Source organism: Balaenoptera musculus, chromosome 8, assembly GCF_009873245.2.
Source record: "Balaenoptera musculus isolate JJ_BM4_2016_0621 chromosome 8, mBalMus1.pri.v3, whole genome shotgun sequence".
NCBI classification, from domain to species: domain Eukaryota; kingdom Metazoa; phylum Chordata; class Mammalia; order Artiodactyla; family Balaenopteridae; genus Balaenoptera; species Balaenoptera musculus.
In genome coordinates this window covers 8,932,978-8,948,570 of record NC_045792.1, presented here as the reverse complement: position 1 = coordinate 8,948,570, position 15,593 = coordinate 8,932,978, and the positions used below count along the sequence as shown (strand labels likewise).

The window sequence follows — 15,593 nt, the reverse complement described above, 5'->3', positions numbered from 1 at the left end:
TGCCACCCTCACCCCCTCCGCTCAAATGAGTAAAATCCTGACCTAAGAAGCCCCCAGATCAGCTCCACCAAAGGCACAGCCTCCTACTTCCCACCCTCGTCTTATCATGGAGTCCCTCTGTGGGCTTGAGCCGGGATGTTATGTTCAGAAAGTGCCCACTCCCAGGAGGGTAAGCCGCAAGTATTGGCAAATAGCTTGCCATGTGCCTTGGCTTTTCTCTCTGCTTACAAGGACCAACTCTCTCCAAATCCCCCTCCATCTGTCCCAAGAAGGATCTGTATTGGACCCCAGAAGCTTCCCACTAATCCATCTTTTATCCTCTCTTTTTTTTTGGACCATCTCCTCCTCTACCAGCCTTGCCTTCTATTCTGTGCCCTCCTCCTCCATGCTCCATGCTGGGTCCAGACCCTGCACCCACAGGTCCCAGCTCCTTCTCTAACCGGGCCCTTCCGGAGTTCCTCTCCTGTCCAGGCCTGCAGTCCTTCTCCTTCAATAGCTGGGGGGGGCGGGGGGGCGGTGGTGGGGAGGAGGGGGCGGGGCAAAGATAGAGGAGAGTTTTTGAAATCTCAAGAGTCAAGGAGAATAACTGTAGGGCCCAAGCCCAGCAGGTTACTAGGTAACCCTCCAAAGGCTGACCTTGGCCCCAGGCGAGACGCAGGGTGAGGCAGACCGCTCCTTAAACCAGCCGGACCCGGCATTCCGCACTGCTCCTGCCCCCTTTCCTTCTCACTGGTTCGAGAATCAGAGGCTCAGAGTTCCACACAGCCGGACTCGCTGACAAACTCTGGCCACTTAGTCCAGATGAGGAACCCCTTACCAGGGGAAGTGCATGCCCTTGATGTGTGCTGGTGAAGGGGTCCACTTCTGTGCGTGTCTTTGGATGTGAGTGTGTCTATGTGTCTCTGTGGATGCGTGGACATTGTGTGTGTCTGCGTGTGGGTGTCACTAAATGGGGCCATCCGTGTTGCTGCTCCTGCCTCTGGATATTTGAGCCTGTGGGTGTCTGTCTTCCTATTCCAGTCTCTGCCTTCCTGTCTGTCTACCTTTTCCTCACCTCGGGGCCTGCCCATCCCCCAGGACAAACACTGTGGCCAGTTCTGCGTGGGCGCCTCAAGCGGGCTGTGGCTGAAACGGTTGTTTTGCCGATGGAACTGATAAGCGCGCTTATCTGTTCTCCCTTGGGCCCACTGGTGTTCAGAGACACCCTCACCCCACACAAAGGTGTCTTTTAGGAAGACGAAAGGGCTGTGCTGCCTGTGAGGGGGTTTGATGGGGGGGGCACATTTTAAAGACAGCCCCTCTTCAGCTCTGACCAGCAGGAAGAAGGGCCTAGAGGCAGCGCAGCCTGCAGAGGGATGTTGCCTAGCAACTTGGGAGACTTTACTGCAAACTCACTAAATCCTGAATTCCTCAGCTCTAATTTGGGAAGAGAAAAGCACGGAGTCCAAGCCTGATATCCAGTCTGCCCCCAGTGTCCTCCTTCCCTCTCTCCTCTGGAATCTGGAGTTGAAATCCAATGGGAACAGGCACAAACCAAGGCCCTAGATGTGCGCATCATTTAGGCAAGGGCTCGAGTTCCCAAGACATCCTGTCATTTGGTGGAGGTGGGGGGATGGAGGATGTGCCAGAGACAGATTGGGGAACAGATTTTCAGTTACAAGGGTGGGTGGGTCCCAAACATGCTGGGAGAGACACCCCTACACCCCAAGCTCTGGAATCCCAGCCAGCATCCAGCTCAGCTTGGGGCCCCAAGCTGGCTAACCCTGTCCCCAGCCAGAGTGGCCACTGGAATTTCCCTCCCGCTCATCTTCCCTTTGGCAAGCAAAGCCCGTGGCCCAAATATTCAGGTAAGAAGGAAGCGTGTGACAGCCATGCTAGGACTGGCCAGGGACTGTTGGTTCACAGCAGTGCTGTTGCAGGATCCCCTGTCCCGACCAGAGCCACAGGGCATTTTTCCCCTCCTCCCTCTGCTTCAGTCAACAGGCCTGAAGGGCAACCTTCCTTTCTTCCTTCCCTCCTCTGGGACCTCAGCTGAGAAAGACGTTCTAGTTTTCTCAGAGGTGGCCCGCTCTCTTCACTAACATGCCACACTGCCAGCTCTCGTACCCTGACCGGTCTGGGGAGGCTGGCGACCACGAAAGTGGCAGGCTGCTCCTCTCCTATCTCCCCTTCCCAGGCCTCTCACAAAGCCCACATCCTTCCTCCATCATGGACCTAAAGAACTGATGACTTCTGATATTTCCCTATACTGGGTTGAGAGTATTTTTTTCCTCCCAGGGGCAAGGGTGAGAGTGGTCAGTTTTTGTCTTATTCAGAAACAGTAGATTAAGAGGTTAGGGAGAGTGTGGTTCAGTGAGTGGGAAGGAAGAGTGCCCATATCCATATATAAATACATACAAAATGGGTGTTGTGCATGTATGATTTTGTCTGTTTAGTGCAGGGCATTTAGATAGATGGATGGATAGATAGATATGTAATGCAGACATTTCGGGTAGTGTGATTGCCTGTGGATGTGTGTGCTTGTGTGTGCACATAACAGGGCGTCTGCATGTATCTGCTCAGTGTGTGTACAAGGTCTGTGTAGTTATTTTTGCAGGCTGTGTCTGTAGTGTCTGTATGTTGAAGAAGTGCACGTTTTAGTGAGCCTGGGGAGTATCATATATGGGCCTGTGGGGCTCAGGCGTGAGCTTTTGTGTTTATGTGTGCCCACCTTCTCCATTCCACAGCAGAGCGATGACGGTACCTTTAAACCGCACGTCTTAGGGGGCATTTCTTTGAGGACTGAGGGGGAGGGAAGGTAGAGGGAGCCATATTTGGCACTCTAGCTAGGTTGTGGAAGCGTGGGGTGGTGGGTGAGGGGTGCATGCTTTTCTCTATGTGGGTGGGAGGGGTGTTGTGCACAGATGCGAGTGTATTTGTGCCCGGGATGTCGGGGTCCTCCTTCTGCCTGCGCCAGCATACATCTGCCTGGCAGTCTGCCGCCTCGGCAGCATCGGGGGTGAGTTTGGGAGGATGGGGGTGTGTAGGAGGAATGGATGGAAGTGTGTAGGCAGAGGGGTTGGGGCAGGAGGGGGAGCGAGCCGGAGGGAGCCGGGAGGGGGCGTGGTCCCCCTCCAATCTCCCCGCCCACCCTGCCGAAGGCTTCTCCTGATTGGCTTCTCGACCGCAGGGCTCAGGTTACTTTCTCCCGCAGGGCCGAGCGCGGGAGAGAGGACCCGAGAGCTGAGCGGCTGGTTTGGCCCCGGTCGGCTGCCTCCCCACTGCCCCAGAGTCCCCACCCGGCACCGCACCGACCCCCTGCGCCAGCCTCCGTCCCAGCCAAGGGCCCCCAACACCAGCATGGACTGCTGCACCGTAAGTTAGAGGGTCTGGGGGACGGGCACTCAGCTTGGACTGGGGGAAGGGGCACCCGAGAAGCCCCTGGAGGGCGAGCGAGGGATGGAAGTGGGTGCAGAAGACCTAGCAGCAATAAGGGTGCCTGCTGAGACGTGGGTGGTGGGTGGTGGAAGGCGCCCGCCTGACTTGAAAGCCCTAGGAAGAATGTTCCCCAACTCGTGGGGGCGTCTGGGCGCCCATCCGCCAGGCAGTCTAGGTTGGTCTGGGAGCTCGGCAAGGCTCTGCAACAGGGAAGCTGCAGGTTAGACGGGAAGAGGAACTTCCCCCAGAGAGACGCTGGAAACCGTCGCCTAGCGAAGCTCCCGCGACTCCTTTCCCCTGGCTTTCGTCCCCCACCCCATTCCCCATCCCACCGCCGCCGCCGTCGGTGGGCTGACAGGTTAACTCTCGTGACCCTCGCGCCCTGTACAGCGCCGGGTGAGATAGTCAATTATTATTGGTTAGCTTAGTAGTGATGATGGGTTGCGAAGAGCCTAGTCCGTGTGGTTCTGGGGAGGGATTGGCCAGACCTCCAACGCCTTCTAGCCCTGGAGGGGGCTGGGTGAAGTGACCGCGAGAGAGCCCTGCTGGCGAGGGAAGGAAGTGTCTGCAATTTGTCAGCGCCCACACGGAGACCTAATGCCAAAGCGGGTTGCTGTTAAAGTACTCTGGTATGAAAGCGCCTGGTACAGGACCAGGCTGCTGGCACAGTCGAGGAGTGCAGTGATCATGCATGTATACAATTTATTTGTTCATTTATTTGATATTTTTATTTATTTTATTTTAGCCCCTACATATGGAGAAAGTCCTACGCCAAAGTCTTGTATTCTTAGCCGTTTGGTCAACCCAGCTAATGATACAAGAGGTTATGACTTTGCCTGCTTAGAAAAGGAAAAAAAGTGAGGTTTGGAAGGAAAGAATAGACCAGTTTAGAAGAGGTGAGACTTCCCTATGTCTGGGTACCAAGAGGCAGAAAGAACTTAGGGACAAGTGGTTGTGGTTGTTGTTATGATGTTTAACTCTTATTAATACAAATAATAGTTGTCAATTTGTGAATGCTTACCATGTACCTAACATTTTATGTTTAATCATCACAACAACCCTGTGAAGTAGATATTTTCCCCATTTTACAGATGTGCAAACTGAGGTTTAGAAAGATTAAATGATTTGCCCAAGGAGGCACTGCTTCTAAGTGTGGAGGTGGGACACTAGCCTTGTCTGATTCCAGTAGCTGTAATTTAACCTCTCCTATAAACATTTACTATATTTCCTCATTATAAAGGTAATATGGTCATAACAGAAAAATTTAAAAACTAAAGAAGAGTATAAAAAAGAAACATATCAATCATCTACAATCCCACCCCCTGGAGAAAGCTCTAATAACATATTTTCTTCCAGTCTTTCTCCTCTGTTTGTTATTCCCCAGGAAGCAGTTTTTGGTTGTGAAAGGAGGAATGGGCTGTTAATGGAGGTTCCTGGGCTCCTCACCCCCAGCAGTATTTTACAAAACAGAGACAATAAATGGATGGTGGGTTCTGGATACACATGTAAGGGAGAGGATATACTGCCAAGACGGTATGAATGATGGGGAAGGGAAGGTAGGAAGAATGGTCAGTGGAAAGAGGTGAGAGAGCAAAGACTCCAAGAAGCCAGGGAAGGAATGTAACTTGTCTCCCCTGGTACCTGCAGGACTAATTAGAGTAGGATGTCGGGTCCCTGCCTGTAGGCTCTGATCTGCCCTGGACCATGCTCCTGGGTGCCCACAAGGCCATACTGAGGGATTGGTAGACATGTTTGGAATAAGTGTCCCCTAAAAAAAGGAGAAGCTGCCCACCGAAACAGTACAGAAGAGGCAAATGCATAATTATCCCAGAGGCCCAGCACCCTGGGTCACCTCCTCCAGCGCATTCTCTACACCGGAGCCTTCCCCTTTCAGGCCCTGTCCTAGGCCTGCAGGGCTAAAGAACTGAGCAAGAGACAGCACCGTTGTCAGGCTGTGTATGGTGTTGGGGGGGGGGGTGGCGTGGCGGCCAAGAAGAGGTAACGGGGCAGAGCGTAGGGGTAGGGCTGGCACTGATCATCTTCCTACCCAACCCCATTCTGCGGAGGGCTGGGCTCAGTGCTGGGAAGCAGCTGGGACGTGCATAGAGAGCAGAGCACATCTGGGGGGTGAGGACCGGTCCCTCTTCACCTTCCATTCTGGGGCTCTCCTTGCTGACCATCCAACCTGGTGTTTGGGCAACACCTAGTCCTGCTTTATTTTCTTCTTTCTCCGTTGTAAGGAGGCTCAAACAGAAATGAGAAGAAGAAAACAGATCCGCTTTTTTTTTTTTTAAGAGCAAGAGCTGTTGATTCAGATGTACCAGTTGCCAATTTACATAGTCTGACTTTATATCTGACTTTCCTGAATTCACTTAATATAAAAAGGCAAAGAAACATTTTTTTGGACCCATTTTTTGCTTAGTCTAGTTGACTTGGTCCAGCTGAACTCATAGAAATAATTACCTGCCCTGAGGTAGTGGTTAACAGCACAGGTTTCTGAATCCCATCACTGTTTGTCAGCTCTGTGACCTTACGTAAGTTACAAAATGTCTCTGAGGATGTGTCTTTACCTGTAAAATGGGAATTCAATGAGGTAATGTGTGCAAAGCGCTGAACACAGGGCCCAGCATATAACAAGCAGTAGGCAGGGATCATTCTTAAAGCTTTTAGGATTTGGGAGCTGAAGGAGACTTTATTCATCTAGGCCAAGTTCTAGTTGTGGCTGAAGATATTGAGACCCTCAGAGGTGAAGTGATGGGACCATTTGGGGCCAGAAGCCATGGCTCGTGTTTTGCCCACCACTGTCCCCCTCCCCCTCCCCCTCCTACAAACCCCCCCAGTTCATGCAGAGCTCTCAGGCACACACCATCAGATCTTGGCTTTGGAAGGCACCAACCCAGGCACCATGACCCTTCCTGGATTCCTTTTACTGTCCCTCCATTTCTGTCCCTCCAGCTCTGCCCTGAGAATTCAGCTAGAGGGAGAAGGGGCTGATTCCAGGGAGGAGCAGCGTGCTGGGGGTGGCTCTGCCTGTTGTTCCATGCTGGATCCAGCTGGGGTGGGTGGTGACCGCAGGTGGGTCTTAGCATGTTTGGGGGAAGATACCCCTTCCTCCGCTCCACTTCTACAGCTGCTGGCCCAGGAGAGGGGCTCAGGAATGTTTTCTTGAGCACTGTCCTCTTTTGAGAAGAAGCGTCCCTGTTCCCTGAGACTCTCCCAAGAAAGGCTTGAGCTCTGAGAATCAAGGATCCAAAAAGGGTTGTTTCTGTTTCTAAGTGGGGAATAAGATGTCAGGGGGTGAGCACTAGACCCAGGAAAGACAAAAAGAGTGTGTCAGACCCCTCCACAACCACACCGGCCCTTGATAACTCCTTTTAACCGAAGTTAAATCAATTGTGGACGTCTTGAGCACAAACTGAGGAGCTCTAAAGCCCAGGAAATGAAGACAGCCTTGGGAACCATAATGAGAGGAAGCCATTTGTAAACCTGGGCTTAGGGCATCTGGGATGTAAATCTGTGCCTCCTAGGACAGGACCGGGCTGGGGCAGTGATCACTGAGGCCCCACGCACACCCATCCCAATTCTGTGAACCGGACGGGTGATGGAGCGAGGGGAAAGGAATAGAACTGAATTACTACTACTGCGTGAGACCTCTGCAGAGAAGCAAAGCACAGGGAAAGTAGTGGAAGTCCTCAGGCAAAAAAAAAAAGCAAATTCCTAGAAGCCAGAGGGTCAGTTCAAAGAAGAAATGCCCTTCTAACTCCCCAGTACCCTTCTGCTTCCTACCCCACGTCATCACTGTGAGTAACACTAAGCAAGAAGCAGGCTGGGGGCGGGGGCGCTGAGGCCCTCTCCGTTCCAGAGCCTCGCCTCTGAAATCAGTCCCATCAGTTCCCTACCCCTTTCTATTCTCAGCTAGGGCAGGCTGCTGGAGAAACAGAAACCTGGAGCCTGTGGGTGGGTCTCATTATTTTTAGGTTGATCCCTATGAAATTGTTTTTATATGACCACTTTAGCCTACAAAAACAGCTCTTTCACATCAACTCACTATCATTTAAAGGAATCATAATAGCTACCATTAATCGACCAACTAGATGGTGCCAGAAGCTTTCTGCATATCACATTGTTTATTCTTCCCCACAACCCAGAGGTAGATATTATTATCTGATTTCAGATGAAGGAACTGAGTTAGGAAAAGATTAGAAAAATTGCCCAAGACCACTCAGTTAGCAAGTGGTAGAGCTTGGTTCCTTTTCTTGACTGCCTTTGCTTACCTGCAGAGTAGGGGTTAAAAATATACTCTGGACTCTGGCATACAAAGGTTTGACTCTTTGGTCCACTGATAACTACCTGTATGACCTCAGGTATGGTTTCAACACTCTAATCAGTTTTATCAGGGGTAAACTGGGATAACAATAAAAGGTACGTCATAGAGTTGTTGCCAAGACTAAATAAAATAACATCTGTAAAACTCTGTGATGTTGTGCCGGGAACAAGGGCGTTGCTTAAATGGTAGCTATTGTCATAATTCTTTCCTTTCTCTTGAGCACATCATGGAAAGGGCTTCTTGCTCCTGCTATTTTCCTTTTGTCCTTTTTTGGAGTGAAGCCTTTTCTCTGTAGCTTCTTCCAGACCATCTCCTCTCTTCTGTATTTGAGTACATCCTGAGGAGCAGTGCAAAATGGAGAGGCAATGGGAAAACAGTCTCTGGCCTGGGTGGAGGGGGGCTGCCTCGCTGAGGGGTAAGCCCCATCTTCACCCTAATTCCAGCTTTGAGCTCTGGTGCGATTTTACTCAGCGAAGGGACTGGCCTGCCGGTTCTTCTGAACCCTCTCCCAGGGAATCCTGGACTCAGAAGGGACCCTTCTGAGCTGGAGGCACCCTCTGAGGACGGGGGAAAGGCAGCCACATCCAGGAGTCCCTGCTGTGGTTTACTTTGCTCCTCCAAACCCACCCTCCAGTCAGCTGGGCAGCTCCCCTAACTCGGCCGCTGGCAAGGGGCCTTCGCTCACTCAGGGCTACCCGGCTGTCTTGTATCCCATCTACCGTGCACTTCTCTTTCCTGAGCTGGGAACACAACTGTGTCCACCTGACCCTGAACCTTCCTTTTTACCTGCCGCTGCCCAGGAGCCACACACACACACACACACACACACACACACACACACACACACACACGGGCGCTGCCTTAGTCCTTCTCTGCACTTCCCACTCCCGCGTCGCCCTCGTCTCAATCCCCCAACACTCTCCTCCTACCCCACTCTCGGGGGGCCTCGGCCCGGTCACCCCACAAGGACCCCACCCCCACCCCCCAGGAGAGCGCCTGCTCCAAGCCGGACGACGACATTCTAGACATCCCGCTGGACGATCCGGGTGCCAATGCGGCCGCTGCCAAAATCCAGGCGAGTTTCCGGGGCCACATGGCGCGGAAGAAGATAAAGAGCGGAGAGCGCGGCCGGAAGGGCCCGGGCCCCGGGGGTCCTGGCGGAGCTGGGGGCGCCCGGGGAGGCGCGGGCGGCGGCCCCAGCGGAGACTAGGCCAGGTGAGGCGGGCCGCAGGCTCTCCTTCCCGACCCCGGACCCCCTCCTCCGAAGGAGCAAGGAAGACTAAGGGCGGCTGGGGGGCGGAGACGGGTGTGGAAGGAGTCAAGGATGAGGGCCTAGAAATCTAAGACGTGCGGTGGGTGGGAGGAGGCTGAAGATGCCGCGGGTTGGAGCGCTCACCTGTTTCTCTCACTCCACCCTCCCTGCTGCCCCGCCCCGGACCGAAGAACTGAGCGTTTTCGAAGGTAATGAATACGACTCCGAAGCAGTGGGGTGGGACCCCTGAGTGGGAGGAAAGGACCAAATCCCCAGCCCTTCCCTCCGCCCGCCCTCACCTCCTCCCAGCCAGGGAAAATGCACCTGCGCCGGCAGGCTTTCTGACACTTGGAGACGCCTGAGACTGCGACGGGGACGCACCTGGACCGACGCAGATACCCAGTCACCCGCGTTTGACCAGCCCGGCCGGGGGCCATAAGCACCCAGCGTCTCACACGTACCGGCCGCGGGCTCATTTCAGCTCAGTGACTCCGGGTGGGCAGTTCCGGGTGACCGGGGCTCCCTGGTGCTCCCCGCCCTGGTTCCTGGTTCAGGAAGGAGAGGGGAGAGGAAGTACTGGGAGAGGGCAGGTGCTCAGACCTTCTCTCTCCTCAGTTCCCGAAGAGAGATGGATGCCACGTCCCCTTCGCAGCGACGAGACTTCCCTGCCGTGTTTGTGATCCTCTCCTTCCCACCAACCTGCCAGCTTCAGGAGCCCGCTCTGCGTCCTCAGAGACCCCCTCACCGAGGCCGACTCCGTCGAGGACTCACTAAGGCCATGCCCTTTTAGTTAGTTCTCCAGTCTAGTATGGTCCCCGTTCGCCCTTCCTTCCGACCCTAACCCCAGTCTCCGCGCTCCCAAATCTTCTTTAGCTTCTCGCCCACCTCTCCCCGCACCCAGCATGCTGCTCTGCCTCCGCAGCCTCGGTGCGCTTCCCTTCGCGCTCTGCGGAGGGCGCCCTAAGCGTTGCCCAAAAACACTCCAAAAAAGAAGTCCTTTCGATCTCTGCGCAGCTAAAGGGGGCGCCATGCCTCTCTGCGCTGTTCACGTCCCAGCTTAGTCCCAGAACTCTGGATAGGGGAGGAGGGTTTTTACGATGTCGGATACCCCTTGCTGTGATCGGAAGTCCCCATTTCACACCCCAACCCCACACCTGCCTGTAACCTGCCCTCCCCTCTCCCCAGTGCACCCCGAGAGCCGCCTCTCCAGCCCTCTGCTTGTTTCTGCAAAGGCCGAGTGCGGGGGAGGCTCGGTAGGAGGAGTCTTCCGAGGCCCCGCCCCTGCTCCTGCTGGCCCCGCCCCCACGGGCCCCTGGGGCTGTGGCCGGGAGGGTTTTTAATCTCCGTGTGTGCATGTGACCGTGCTGGGTTGGAATGTGAACAATAAAGAGGAATGTCCAAGTGTTCAGAGGGTGCCAGAGGGGAAGGGAGTTTGGGTGCACAAGGCCACCGTTCGAAATTTGAACAATCTCCTTTGACCGAACCAAAAAGTGGAGGTGGAGAGGGGGAAGGGAGGAGAGGAACCTAGGTTAGAACGTACCTTCGGAACCAACCAGACTTCCCGCCTACAGCATCCCCTCTGGGACTTCAAGCCCACTCCTTCCCTTACCAGTAACACTCTTTGGGCCGCCTAGAGGAATTCGCTATACCGGCAGAAAGAAGGAGACAATATGGTACCCAAAGGCTTTAATTCTTGATATTCCCCCTCAGGGATCGGGAGAGAAATCAGACAACCATAGGGAGCTTAGACTTGGCGGTCGTCACAGTGCTGGCAGACGGGGGCCTCTCCAGGAGCCCATTGTTAGAATCGGCCCTCACAGAAGTTTGCTCATAAATCCCAGGTGCGGTGGCATCCTCCCTGATAAACACAGGCAATTCTAAGTGAAGGCTGGAAGCATCCCTCAGTGCACCATCATCCTCTAACCCAGGGGCTTCTAATTTTCACTCTGCATAGGAATCATGGTGGAACTTTGGTTGAAATGAAGATTTCAGGCCCCATCACCCCCAACACACACACACATACACACACACACACACACACACACACACACACACACACAGATTCTGCTTCAGGAGGGATAGGAAGTGGCTTGAATCTGAATGTTTAACAAGCTCCTGGTGACTTCTGTTCGAGTAATCTGAGGACCACACTTGGAGAAATATTGCTCTGATCCCTATTCTGGACCCCATGACTGACAGTTAAAGTTGATGACAGGCGGCTTTTGCCTCTCCTTCCCTTACTGCCCCACACACAAGAACTAAACTCAGCTGAGTGCTCAGGACAAACAACTCCTGGCCTCCACATCCTGTCGATGTATATAAAAGGCCTTAAATAGTGAAAAGTAAAAATTCTTCTTTTTTACCTTACTGAAAAGTGTGAGGAGGGTGAGGGCAGCTCATGAACCAAGCCCTCCACCCTGCACGCTTTGCTCACACGCTCAACTACACGGGATGTACTGCCACTCCTACCACAAAAGCCCAGCGCTGAGCAGCACCCCGCACCCTGAAACACCCCCTAAAGGTGTCGGAGTTTGAGGGCTGAAGTCACCAACTCTTAACCCAAGCCCTTTCTTCCCATTCTGCACCAGCCCTCAGCCCTCCTGCTCACCGTAGGTCACTACCCCTGTATGTCTCCTTGGGCTTCTTCCTCCTGTCTTTCTGGAACCTTATCAGGCAGAACACAGCAACTGACAGGAAGAGCACGCCCAGCAGCACCCCGATCACAGCCCCGGCCACTCGGCCTTTGGAAGGGTCTAGGAGACACAGGATCCTCAGAGCTGCAGACCTTCCTTGGTGCCTCAGATAGCTTCATGCAGACCCCCAACCCAGGCCTGCCAGCCCAGCCTTTGCCCAGCATCCCCTACCGGTCACAGAGAGGGTCAGCTCACAGGATGCACTGCCCATCTGGTTGGTGGCCACACAGCGGTAGGTGCCCGAGGAAACCAGGGAGAGATTGGTGAGAATGAGACGGCCAGACACCTCATCTAGAGGGTAAAGAGGAAGTGTTCCATCACTCATTCAACTCACAGTGAGCTATACTATGACAAAAGCATATTTCATTTCATCCTTACAATAATCCTGTCAGGAAGGGACTAACCTCATTCTATTAGTGGGGAAACTGGCTCAGAAAAGGAAAGTAATTGTCCAAGGTGATCCAGAGAGGAAGTGTCAAAACCACTGTTAACTTCTGTGCTCTTCCCACACTACACAGCTGCCTTTTCAGGGAAGGGGGAGACAGCACACACATGAAGAGTTCAGAAACCACAGTGGAATCGGGGTGGGGTGTCTACTGGCTGATGTCAGGTTCTTGGTTGGGGGAAAAGGGCTTGATTGCTGGAAACTGTGTCCTCTGGGTGGCTCTAAGCTGACCCAAATGCTCTTCTAAACTGCTTACCTTCCCTTTAGAAGGAAGAACACACATTGGGAGGTGATCTTGGGGGCTCTCTGGATTGATAGAGGGGTTTGCTGGGGCTGGGAGGAGAACCAGGGCACTGGAGCCAGCATGAGGAGGCTGAGAAGCCAAGGCTCTTAGACAGTCACATGGTTCCTTGAAGAAACTGGCTAAATGATTCAAGCCAGTCCATGCTACTCTGCCTCGGCTTCCTCTCTAGGAAGTTTGGAAATGATTCATGACCCTTAAGAAATCTAAAAGGAATCCTGATCCCCAAAATAGGCAAGTGGGAATCATAGAATGCCCCTGCCTTCCACTCTCTTCCAGGATATCAGGAGTACGTTTAGCTTGAGTAATGCTCCAGGGACCACACAGCCACAGACTGTACAGGAAGACAGGAGGGAACAATAACGGGAGCCAAGGAAGAAGCAGGGGAAAGGTATAGCAGTGTGTCTCATACCTGAAAGCTTGGAACTTGTACTGTGGGTGTGTGGAGTTTAGAGGCCAGATTTGCCCAGGTTCTCAGTCCCTTCTTCCTTGATGGCGTGGGCCCTTACCTTGCACCATGCTGCCAGGAGGTGGTGTAGGAGAAGATCCAAGGCGGATCCAGTTGTACACTGGCCTGGGGGCTCCCTCGGAAGAGCTGCATCTCAATGCAGCAGAGCCCCCCACGGAGGTTTGACCACTCTGACTGCACGAGGGGCTATTGGGGGGCACTGCAAAAATCACAGGAAGTACCTTAGCCATCTTCTAACCCCACCCCCATGAAGTGCTAGGTTTCCTGCTTCAATACCTCCTACCACGTAGCGGTCCACCTCTATTCACATACCACTGCATCCCAGGGAAATGATTTCCACTATTGGAAATTCTGATTGTTAGAAAATTCTTCTTCATGTTGAACCAAAATCTGTGTTAGTATAATATCCCAGTTGGTCCCAATTCCTGCCCTCTGGGCCCACAAAGAGAAATGAAAAAAATCTCTCCTCCCCAGGACAGCCCTTCAGATATTTGAATGCAGCTGTCATACACCACCTCCTAAGTCTTCTCTTTTCCATCTAAACATCTCCAGGCCCTTTAATAGTTTCTTCTGCTTGCTCATCTCCAAGCAGGCTCTAGTTTGGGGTGAGATGGATGCTCTGAACACAAAGTTAGTGCTTAGTGATAGGGGCCCTTTTTCCTTGAACGGGCACTCCCCCTCTCTGCTACTGACCTAGAGAGGGACAGAAACCTAGCTACAAATGGGAGGTTCCCCCAAAGATGGAGCTGCTGGGGGCATGACTCAGATCCCTATCTGTGGGAAGGGCTTTCTCTTGAACCCTCACTAGCGACTGAGGGAGGAGGCATTCTTTGTGGACGGTGGAGCAGGGGTAGGATTGGATGACTTTGGGAAGGGGGCATTTTCCTTCGGGGTCCCCAGTGCAGTTGGACCCTTGGGCTGGAAATCAGGATAGGGGAGGATTTAGCAGGGCCAGTGCAATCTTTCAGGTTATGTGGGTGGCTGGTGGATCCCCAGCCTGCCTCACCCAGCACAGTAAGGTTGATTAACCCCAACCCATTGGTGTAGAAATCTGGCGGGTTGTTAACATGGCAGAGGTAGGTTCCAGTGTCCGAGGGGTGGACATCAGTCAGTTTCAGGGTGGCCACTCCGCCTGTGGGGGGGTTCTGAAGCAGGCTGGCCCTCTCTGCCTTAGAACCAGTTGGATACAGCTGGCCATTGGTGAAGTACAGGATCTGGGGAGAAGCAGAAGACACATATGTGCTTTTTGCCACCTGGCGTCAACTCTGTAGTCCTTCTTCAAAGCGGGTAATAGAAGCCCCTCCCTTATAGCAGCCAGGGAAGCTGATACTCTGTAGCCAGAACCAGGAAGATCTGTCGCCAAATACCATCCCTTCCCAGGTGCTGAATGAACTAGATTCGTTGCTTTCCGCTAAGCATGCTCTCAATCTGGGGGGAGGGGAAGCAAACATTCCCGGAGGGGGCAGCATTTTTATCCTGCTTTTAATCACAACAGCTTAGCCTTGGTGGGTTTATGAACTGACACCGGAGTGGCACTAACGTACGGGGGTTGCGTGGAGGAACTCTGGGGGAGGCAGTTGGATACACAGGGCTGTATGTGCGATATAGCCTCACAGAGACTGCGTTCCTAAGAAGATCTAGAAAGATCTTTTTCATCTAAGCATACTGATCCACAAATGCGCCCTCTCCGACCCCCTCGCCCTCATCTCTGGGTGGGTCCCCTGTTCCTGCCTCTCCTGGCCAAGCCCGCCAAAGGCAGGAGGGCCCCCCATTCCGCGCGGGTGCCCTCAGCTCACGGGTTGGGACGAGGAGACGGGCCTCCCAGGCTGCACGAAGCTCCACTCCAGGGCGAAGTTGTCTCCCACCGATGTGCTGTAGCTGCACGTCAGCTCGGCGGTCTTGCCCACCGGCGCGCTCAGGGGCTCGGTGGGCACCTTCACCTCCACGGCCAGCCCGGGGGCTGGAGTGGCCGAGAGGCCGGCGGGAGAAGCACTCAGGTGACCCGGCCGGGGTGCCCTTCTTCCCTGGGGCTCAGCTCCCTCCGCTCCATCCCTCCCTTCCTGAAACCTGAGGTTTCCAGGAGGGAGGAGCCCACACACCACCGGCTTTTTTGGGTGAAAGGACCTGAAAGGGCCAAGACTGGGCCTGGTCTGAGGGTGTGCTTGTCGGGGAAAGGAAAACAAAAGTCGGGTGGTGGTTAAACCCTCCCGAGAGGCCCAACTTGTCTGCTGGCCCGCCGGCCTCCTCTGTCCTCCACCCTCCCGGCGGCCTTCGACGTCTTCTCCCCGGCCTCTGCCCCCGCCCTCTCCCACCGCCGTCCGCCGGCCCCCTCCTCACCACTCAAGCAGACCCAGCCCAGCAGGGCCCCGCAGAGGAAGGGCCCCGGGAGCCAGGCCATGGCCGCGTCCTGCCGGCTGTCGGTCCGTCTGGGCGTCTGGCTCTGGGAGAAGGTAGCGAGTGCCCACAGGGCAGCCTCCTGGTGCCAGGCCCCAGAGAGACTGGCTATCTCAGAGCAAACAAGGGGAGAGGCCTGGCCCTCAGGTAAGGAAGTGCGCCTCCCTCCTCCAGGCCCCAGTACAGGAATCATTCTAGCCCTACTCCCTTCTTTTGTCCCCTTCCCCCCAATTTCTGAAGCAGTCAGGCCCTGGGGAAAGGGCTGGGCCTGGGGCGGGCACCTCAGGGCAGGAGA

The 15,593-nt window shown here is 54.1% G+C and overlaps 2 protein-coding genes across 3 annotated transcripts; one reads left to right on the top strand and one right to left on the bottom strand.

Moving 5' to 3' along the window:
* The first annotated feature begins 3,173 nt into the window (after window positions 1-3,173).
* On the top strand, window positions 3,174-10,397 carry NRGN (neurogranin). 2 transcript variants are annotated; one of them, XM_036861162.1, is made up of 4 exons: window positions 3,174-3,354; window positions 8,733-8,959; window positions 9,188-9,205; window positions 9,612-10,397. In XM_036861162.1, the coding sequence occupies exons 1-2, from the start codon at window positions 3,340-3,342 to the stop codon at window positions 8,952-8,954; spliced, it is 237 nt and encodes a 78-aa protein (XP_036717057.1). In that variant the 5' UTR covers window positions 3,174-3,339; the 3' UTR covers window positions 8,955-8,959; window positions 9,188-9,205; window positions 9,612-10,397. The 2 variants fall into 2 exon arrangements, with proteins under 2 accessions (XP_036717057.1, XP_036717058.1); XM_036861163.1 differs by lacking the exon at window positions 9,188-9,205 and having other exon boundaries at window positions 3,223-3,354; window positions 9,612-10,379.
* A 272-nt stretch (window positions 10,398-10,669) lies between these two features.
* Window positions 10,670-15,302, bottom strand: VSIG2 (V-set and immunoglobulin domain containing 2). Its single transcript, XM_036859893.1, has 7 exons — window positions 15,242-15,302; window positions 14,701-15,155; window positions 13,911-14,118; window positions 12,945-13,103; window positions 11,861-11,980; window positions 11,605-11,749; window positions 10,670-10,854 (listed from the first exon to the last, which is right to left on the bottom strand). Exons 1-7 carry the CDS (start codon window positions 15,300-15,302, stop codon window positions 10,722-10,724), a joined length of 1,281 nt encoding a protein of 426 aa, XP_036715788.1. The 3' UTR covers window positions 10,670-10,721.
* Between the last annotated feature and the right edge of the window lie 291 nt (window positions 15,303-15,593).

Coding starts and splice junctions, on each gene's coding strand:
- VSIG2 (XM_036859893.1), bottom strand. CDS start 15,302: ATGGCCTGGCTCCCGGGGCCCTTCCTCTGCGGGGCCCTGCTGGGCTGG. Junction 15,156..15,241: donor GGGCTGGGTCTGCTTGAGTG/GTGAGGAGGGGG, acceptor GGGAGGGTGGAG/GACAGAGGAGGCCGGCGGGC. Junction 10,855..11,604: donor TACAGGGGTAGTGACCTACG/GTGAGCAGGAGG, acceptor TGTGTTTATCAG/GGAGGATGCCACCGCACCTG.